Source organism: Cibotium barometz, chromosome 32 (genome assembly GCF_041138505.1).
Source record: "Cibotium barometz isolate CiBa-2024 chromosome 32, ASM4113850v1, whole genome shotgun sequence".
In the NCBI taxonomy this organism is placed as follows: Eukaryota; Viridiplantae; Streptophyta; class Polypodiopsida; order Cyatheales; family Cibotiaceae; genus Cibotium; species Cibotium barometz.
In genome coordinates this window covers 11261824-11270567 of record NC_141077.1, presented here as the reverse complement: position 1 = coordinate 11270567, position 8744 = coordinate 11261824, and the positions used below count along the sequence as shown (strand labels likewise).

At 39.7% G+C, this 8744-nt stretch overlaps 1 protein-coding gene across 2 annotated transcripts; it reads left to right on the top strand.

Moving 5' to 3' along the window:
* The first annotated feature begins 4801 nt into the window (after positions 1-4801).
* Positions 4802-6995, top strand: LOC147619819 (actin-depolymerizing factor-like). 2 transcript variants are annotated; one of them, XM_086825661.1, is made up of 3 exons: positions 4802-5042; positions 6025-6290; positions 6383-6995. In XM_086825661.1, exons 1-3 carry the CDS (start codon positions 5040-5042, stop codon positions 6528-6530), a joined length of 417 nt encoding a protein of 138 aa, XP_086681787.1. In that variant the 5' UTR covers positions 4802-5039; the 3' UTR covers positions 6531-6995. The 2 variants fall into 2 exon arrangements, with proteins under 2 accessions (XP_086681787.1, XP_086681786.1); XM_086825660.1 differs by lacking the exon at positions 4802-5042 and having other exon boundaries at positions 6019-6290.
* Positions 6996-8744: the final 1749 nt, after the last annotated feature.

Here is an 8744-nt window from a genome sequence, read left to right as displayed (position 1 = left end):
TAAGTGGAGTTAGGCTTAGCTGGTCCAAAACAATGAATTGTCGAGCAAATTCTATTTGGAAAACAAGAATTTTTTGAGTTTGATTTAAAGATTATATGTGACAAGCTAAATGGTGAATGTGTACACTGTCAGAATGGAAATGGTGTGTATGTATGAGTGATTTTATCTCAAACTTGAAGTAAACATTAACTTGTTACTAACAAACTGGTGATTTCCAGTACTATTGAGAACATAGAGTTATTTATGTGCATGTATATATTCTTGGCATTGGATCATTGAGTGAATCGAACACTTATTAGAGGATTGAGACACTCTTTGGAGAGGATATTAATTCCCATGTATGATTCATATATGTGAATTATTGCAAGAAGAGGGGAGATTGTGGACATGGTAACATTAGACATATATAGTAAAGAGGATATTAATTCCCATGTATGATTCATATATGTGAATTATTGCAAGAAGAGGGGAGTGGTAACATTAGACATATATACTAAAGAGTTGTTTTTGTTGAAAAATTACCTTCACCATTATGGCCATAAATTTTTCGTGTTGTATTTGGGTGTTCTATAGCTAGCAACAATTGGCACAAATCCCTCTCTACGAAAAAAGCATGATTTTTTCACAGTGAAGTGTACACCACTTTTATTGATAAGTCTAGTGGATGCAAGTTTATCGCAAATCACATGTGAGAAGCTTGATAGGAATAATTTTCAATTTTGGAAACTCCACATGTAGGATTTCTTAATGGGTAAAGGCATGTGGAATTGGTCACTAGTGAGAGGAGAAAGAGACAAGCTATCAATCATGGTATGAGAGGGCAAGAAAAGTCTTGCATTGGATCTAAGTGAGAGCATAAGTGTATCACACGATTATTTACAAAGAATCACAAGGAGGCACGGATGTACTTAAGGGTCTCGTAAGACAAATACAAAGGCTTGCAAAATACAATTAATGATTGTGTTGAGAAGGTGAAAAGCTTAGAAGATGCTTTGATTGCTACAATGTGGCCTTAAGTGGACTTGGTAATGATTACATTACTTGTCCATTAATGATTGCTACAATGTGGCCTTAAGTGGACTTGGTAATGATTACATTACTTGTCCATTAATGATTGTATTGAGAAGATGAAAAGCTTAGAAGGTGCTTTGATTACTACAATGTGGGCTATTACCTTAAGTGGACTTGGTAGGGAATACAAGCCCTTTCAGACTCTATTGTTGTGCGAGATAACTATAGGTGAAGAAGTGAGGGTAGGTGGAAACATTCAAGGACATGATCAAGCCTTCTACTCTCCAGTAGTGGTAGAGGAAGCATGGGATCCTCCCCTCATTGTGGACAAGGCACATGTAGAGGCGGTGGCCGATGGCAAGGCCAATCTCAACAACATCAACAATCTCAAAACCAATAGCCTGGTAGAGGTGGCACTGGTAGATTTGCATCTAGAGGTATGGGTGTTAGTATATGTTCAGTGCTCGCCTCTCAACATGTATCTCACATTGATGTATGGTGTACATTTATATCGCCCCCATTATGAGGAGAAGCCATTGGTGCATATATCTTTAGTGGGGAACCCTAGCTTAGATGCTGGAAGGGGTCATAGTAGTTGTGACCGTTGATGGTTAGGAGATGGGTAGGGTATAAATAGAGGGTTGTGCGTGAAGCTACTCTAGTATGAGGTGTGATGATATCATCATGACATAAGCATGATGTCATCATGTGACCTAAGCATGATGTCATCATGTGACCTAAGCATGAAGTCAGTATATGATGTAAGCATGATGTCACCCATGACATCATCATATGATATCATCATATGAGGTCACTCATGACATCATCGCATGATGTCACCCATGACATCATCGCATGATGTCACCCATGATAAGATCACATGATGTCATCCATGACATCATCGCATGGTATCATCCATGATGTCACCCATGACATTACCTAGATGCTATAGTGTTGGTAGTAGAGCATAGTTTGAGGATTTTAGAATAGAAACTTAGAGTGTTGCTACTATCATGATTGATTTGAAGACCTTCAGTGTGCAGTGCACTGCTAGTCTATGCCACTATGGGTTACTACATATTAGGGTCAGAAATATGGGGTTGGCTCTTACCTTGGCTCTACATATTTGTTGTTGCACTATTAACAAAATTATTGGGTGAAGCTGGGGCTCCTTCACCTATTGATTTTCCACTAGGCCCTCCACCTAGATTAGTGATTTCATGGATCAAGTTGTGAGGGACTCCTCATTGGAGAAAGTCTCCAAGGATTCTTGACTTCTTCTAAGTCTAGCCAATATCGCCAGCAACATGAATGATGATTATTTTCTAGGAGTAAAGTTATGGCTAAATAAAAATGCATGACCTATCCTCTCGTCACTAGCTTAACACCGAGTCAGAGCCTATTTTAATGCAAGAATTAACATAATCATTAAACTTCATGATTTTTTGGTGTATACACGATTCCAACACTCAATTTAACCCCTTAGAACTTGGGGGATTCTACTCTAGATTTAATCCGCGTTATTAAAACTTGTGGGATTCTACTCTAGATTCTCATGCTATTCTTTTAGAGGGTAGAAATTGGGTTTTCACATGGTTTTTAGGATTTTCTATGGTCCCTTGGACTATTTAAAGTTTAGTAAGCTAAACTAGGAGTAGTTTAAGGATTAGCAAAAGTACAAGCATAAAAAATATTTTTATAAGATTTTGATGGTTTTTCATGCTTATGAAGAAGAAAATGTATATATGCAAAAATAAGGCAAGAAGAAAATTCAAAAATGCATATATGTAAGATTTTGATGGTTTTTCATGCTTATGAAGAAAAAATGCATATATGAAAAAATAAGGCAAGAAGAAAATCCAAAACACACATTTTTGAGTCATTAGCAATCTAAGAAGATATGTGGTCAATCCTTGTGTGTGCAGCTGGAACAGGGGTTGGTACAAGTTGAGAGCGGAGGGTTACAAATAAAGGTATGGTGATGGGGCATAGGCTAGAAGTGGGTGTCCCATCGGGGTGGCCCATCGGAGTGCTATTGTACTATGGGGGGTCCATGAATAATACTAGGGTAATGATACGGATAGTGATCTCCCCCTAGAACGAATCTTACCCCAAAGCCTCCTTCTCCTATGTGAAATCCACCACACCTTCTCGCACCCTAAGAGTAATGAATGATCCTCTTATTCCTACTTCTCTTGTGCATGATTCAAAACTGAATCTAATGGAAGTATTTGCACCAAAGAGCGAGGATGTGAAGCTTGACACTATTAGCTGTATAGTCAACCCGAAGGGTGGTGTGACTTTTAAAGGTCTCGAGCAACTACAGAATGAAGCTCTGTGGGCTAACTCTCCCCTATAAGGTGTTTGGGTCACCTTTTCACCATGGGTAGAGCTATTCCCCCCAAGTATTACCATTGATACACATGGATTTGTAATTTAAGTAGAATAAAGATCTAACTCAACTCCTTATCATGCTAAGTTGGCATGCCACCACACATTTATGAATTTATTACACTCTCAATCTATAGGTTAGTCATTCTTTCATGCCCAATAATTATCCTCCTAGGACTTGTTTTTCCATTTTGTTGTTGGTACCATGCACAATTGTCTCTTAGTTGGGAAATCATCTAATTTTAGATTTTTCCCCCTAAATCATAACGCCTTATGGAGTCAATCATTAATAGTTTAATGCAATAAAGTAATCTAATCCCACAAATGGTAATTAAAAAAGTGATTCCTTCCTAAAGGTAATGGTGTTATTTTAGGTGTACTATCTACATTCTTAAGTGAGAAAAACTCTAAGTGGTAAACAACTTATTTACTTATCTCCCTTAGAAGAGGCAACATAAGGTTTCAATATCTATGGACAATGATATTCAACCACACATACATAGCAATGCATGATTTAAATAGAAAATTCATGCTTGTTTCTTTTCAATAGTTGCACACACACTACATGATTAAGTATTCATGGTATGGAAAATCTCATATGATCTACATTTTTTAAATTCTTAAGTGTTAGGAAATTAAACTTGATGTGCATATCAACTATTTAAGGAAACAAAATGGTCATCATTGAGTTTTTTTTTAGGATTGCACAAAGCATTAAAATTCAAATGTGAGGTGGGAAGCCACTCTTCAAATTTGATAAGATTGTTTTATCATCTCATGTGGGTGAGGAGAAATTAAACCAAATTTGACTGAGAGCAGGCACACACATGTACATGTACATGCACATGCACATGCACACACACATGCCCATGCACACAAACATAAATGCAAATGTAAACTCTCCTCTCTCTCTCTCTCTCTCTCTCTCTCTCACACACACACACACACACACACACACACACAATGTAGACAAAGGAGGAGGACCATGGGAATGCATGATGTGAGCTCGTTAAAACAAGCTCGATTAGAGAAGTTTTTTTTTGGGGGGGGGGGTATGGCAAGGATTATTTTAGAGACAGAATTAACGGACCGCATGCCATTAGGGCATGCGGAAGAAGGGGGCGGGTATTAGAATGAGAAGCACAAGGGAGCTACTAGATACTTGGTTAGAGGAGTTACATAAGAAGTGGTCAATTAACACAAGGTCAAAAAGGAGAAGAGGAGTGAAGGTGTAAAGGTCATGGGTGATGTTGTGAGAACACATGGGTGATGTTATGAGGAAGGAAGAGGTCAGCCTTGGCCTGAGATGGACCGCTAAGATATAAGGCCCCACACATTGCAAACGAGGGGAAAGAAAGGACTTTTAGCATTGACTGAGCCAACAATTATTTTGTGCCACAGCTATAACTTTTGAGTCATCCATAGCCAAGGCCACAACCATATCTAATTACTTAGAGCCCAAAAAAATTTTGAGTTATATCTTTTAGCCATCCATAGCCACAGGCCAACCCTATTTACGAATTATCAGAGCCATCCATACATACAAAGCTCGCCATCCATATATCTGATTTCTAAGCTTCTCGGCTACACAGGATAGAGCCATCCATACATACGAAGCCCTTAACACTATTCTCGCCATGGTAAGAGCATACTTCTCTTGTTTGTCATCTCTCTTTACTATGGGGAATCGTGAATGATGATGGTGGTTTCCATGGCTGTGATGGTGATTGGGTTGTGAAGGTGGTGATGATTTCTGTATGTTGTGGTGATGGTGATGATGACCATGATGATGCCGGGTATTTCCTTTTCTTGTGCTATCTCGATGGTATGCGTGTGGCATGGGGATGATGATGGTGGTTTCTGCCGTATGTTGCCCCATTCTGTGCAAGCTTATATGTATCGTTGGTCTGCAGTTTTATACATACATAATTATCTATTTCTATCCTCTTTGTCATGATGATTTTGTACTTTGGTGATGGTGAGAATTTTGAATGGATTTTCTTTTTCCTTTTGCAATTTATACTTGGCCTAAAGTGTGCAATCTGTGGTATATATGAAGAAGTAATGGGCTACCTATTGTGTGCATGTGCATACTTTTGGGCTGTGTTGCTAATGATGGTGATGCTGTTGAATATGATCTTTGATCGGTGATGCTGAAATTTTCCAAGCTGTGCACAGTTTGTGATGAGAGAGTATTTTGCTTTCATGGATGTTGCACTTTCTCTGATATGGTGTATTCCCTTAAAGGTGATGGTGATGGTGAATTTATCCCTTAATTATGGGTTGCCTTAGCTAGAATTCCCCCTCTCTCTTCTTGCGCCGTGATACGTTCGAGCAATGTGAGCTAGGTGAAGTCTTGGGCTGATGGGCAGATACTGAAATAGGCTGCCATGGTGATGATGATGGTTTCTGATTGGATAGATGGGCTGTCATGGTCATGCTGGTTCCTAATGGGGTAAATACAGTAATAGGCTGTCATGGTGATGATGGTTTTTGATGGGGTAGATGCCTTAATGGGGTTGTCATGGTGATTATAATGATTTCTATATGCAGTGTTCTGGTTGTCATGGTGGTGATGATGGCGTTTTTTGGTTTCTGATTTCTGATCGACTTTACATGCAGGCAAATGCAGCCTCGGGTGTGGCCGTACATGATGAGTGTAAGCTCAAGTTTTTGGAGCTGAAGAGGAAAAAGGCCTATCGATACATTATCTTCAAGATGGACCAGGCCGCGCAAAAGATTCTGGTGGAGAAGCTCGGAGGCCCTCAAGAAAGCTACGAGGAGTTTACAAACTCCCTTCCGGAGAAGGACTGCAGATATGCTGTCTACGACTTTGACTTTGTCACAGAGGACAACTGCCAGAAGAGCAAGATCTTCTTCATTGCCTGGTAATGTCTTCTCCTTCATAAGCTCTTCTTCAAACCCTAAGTTTTCCTTGTAAAGATCCTCTTACGAGCGTTTATGGCGTTCACATGAGCAGGTCCCCTGACGTGTCACGTGTTAGGACCAAGATGCTGTATGCAAGCTCCAAAGATCGTTTCAAGAGGGAGCTGGACGTCCATTATGAAGTTCAGGCCACCGATCCTACTGAAGTCGACATTGAGAAATTGAGAGAACGTTCTTACTGAAGATTTGGAGAACCTTACTGGCGCATTATCGAAGGACAGTGGCTCACTATCATCAAATCTTTGATGCAGTTCTGGTGGTTTGGGGTCCACACTTCCCGGTATGTTTAGCTATATATAGTCCTAGATTGTTTGCAGCCAATGATGTCTCGACATGCTTCTCATGGGGAGTTCTGATGCAAATTGTGGTCGGGGAATTGCTGTTGGGATTGCAAAGTGGCATCACTATGTTCGTGAGTTGGGGGTCGTTTCAGGGGCCTTACAGACATAACCTCCTCCCATTCCTCATGGGCTGGGGTTCTCCCATCAAAACCATCCATCTAAGTGGTATTTGTCTGTAAAGCTATGATTTGAATGGGTTTTGCGCTTATTCAAATGATTTCCACAATTGACTGGCTAAATGCCCTCTATGGGGAGAGCCTTTGGTTGGCCATACATTGTAATAAATAGCTACATTTATTTTCTCTACTATTTGTGTATTATAATCAATTTACTAGATTGTGACCTTAAATAGTCTCTTATCATATGGTATTTTTACATCCTTTAATATCTCTGTCAGCATGTTTTGTGCATATTTTGTTTGGGTGCTGCATTTCAGCTCCAAATAGCTATGGTGTTTGATTCCACATCACACAAATTTTCAGCTTGTGGGCTTGCTTTTCGATGGTAGTCTCTTTTGTAAATATTTGAGAGAGAGAGAGAGAGAGAGAGAGAGAGAGATATGCGGGAGGCCAGTAGGTCATACAAGACTACAGTGGTCTGTACAAACATGAAGACCTCGGAGATCCTGGGCTAAATTTCAAGTATGGAAAGGAAACACACAAAAAGAAGGGCATAAAACCCTATAAAACAGCTGTAAGATTGCGATGTCATCAGATATATTAGTTACAACAGGTGGAAACTTTGTTGGTTTTGTCTTGTGCAAGTTCTTGATGAGGGCTTTTTCATCACAGAAGGCCTACTAGACATAAGATTCTAGGATATGGTTCTTGCTTATACATGTATCTTCCTTGGTCATAGAATAGACTAGTACATGCTAAGTTATGCCAAATTTACCGTGTAAAGAGAGGCCCTATCACCTTGTATCAAAGGCATGAGAGTTGGAGAGCATTGAAAATGTGTGTGTGTGTGAGAGAGAGAGAGAGAGAGAGAGAGAGACAGAGAGAGAGAGAATAAACGTGTGATATTGGCATTAAAAAGATATAAGGGGCTCTTAAACGAGAGAAAAAAGTACCTTATGAAGCAAACATTTACATATAGTGGACTTTTAATTGCAGTCCAGTGACAGGAAGATAGAAGATAATTACAAATCAAAGCTAGACGTATCAAAACCCTGAATAATGCCAACTTTGAGAACTGTTGGAGCTGAAGAAGTTCCTTGAAAGGTGTCCACCAACCTTATACCATGAAGGGTCTAGAGGGTGAAGATTACCCAGACCAAGTGAGAGAGCTACACGTTCTAGCTCCTCAAGGTTAATGACTTTGTCCAGCATAGAACTCAACTACCCCAGGATAGAGGGGATTTTGACTTCAAAGCACTATTTAGCAAAGGACAGATTCTCCTTCTTCCCAATAATGTTGGAGAAGTGGTGATGACAAGTAATGAGGTTGAGATTTTTAAAGTAGGACTTGGCAAACACACCATCATGGAAGGGTAAGAGATGCAAAGTCTCTTTGAAGTTTTAAACTTGTTTACTTGAGGTTTGCCACAATGATGCCATACCACTAGTCCCTGAGTTGCACTCTCCTTTTAAGGAAAGAGTTGGCTTCTATTTTTCTAATTTGAGATTTGAGAAAAAGCAGTTGTTTAGAGGCACTAGAGTGACCCTCAGCAATAAGGAGTCAAAGGTTATTTACTCAACTTGCAACAAGAGGTTTTGGCATGGAACACTTCCCAGATACCACAAGCTTTGAGGACTTCTTGGGTATCATGGATAGTTGCAACACAATTTGGCTCTTTGAAACCCATGTCCATACTATGGAATTAGCATCTTCCCAACGAACCGGGTCTTTCTCATTGTATGTCCAATACTTGTTTCGATAATCTGGATACACTTCTTCATCTGTGGCATTTTTTTTTCTACACATGGGTGCCCCAAGTACTTTCTGAAAGTTGTTTAAGTGTTTGTTTTTATTGTCATCTGTTTGTGCCACTCCTAGCCAGACAAGGTAGATGGGTTCTACTAGGCGTACCAATACATAGTCTCCCTTTTTGAA

What these genes read in the sequence shown, in the direction of transcription:
- LOC147619819 (XM_086825660.1), top strand. Translation starts at nt 6,019, where the DNA reads ATGCAGGCAAATGCAGCCTCGGGTGTGGCCGTACATGATGAGTGTAAG. An exon ending in AAGATCTTCTTCATTGCCTG is followed by an intron (nt 6,291 to 6,382) that starts GTAATGTCTTCT and finishes TCACATGAGCAG; the next exon opens with GTCCCCTGACGTGTCACGTG.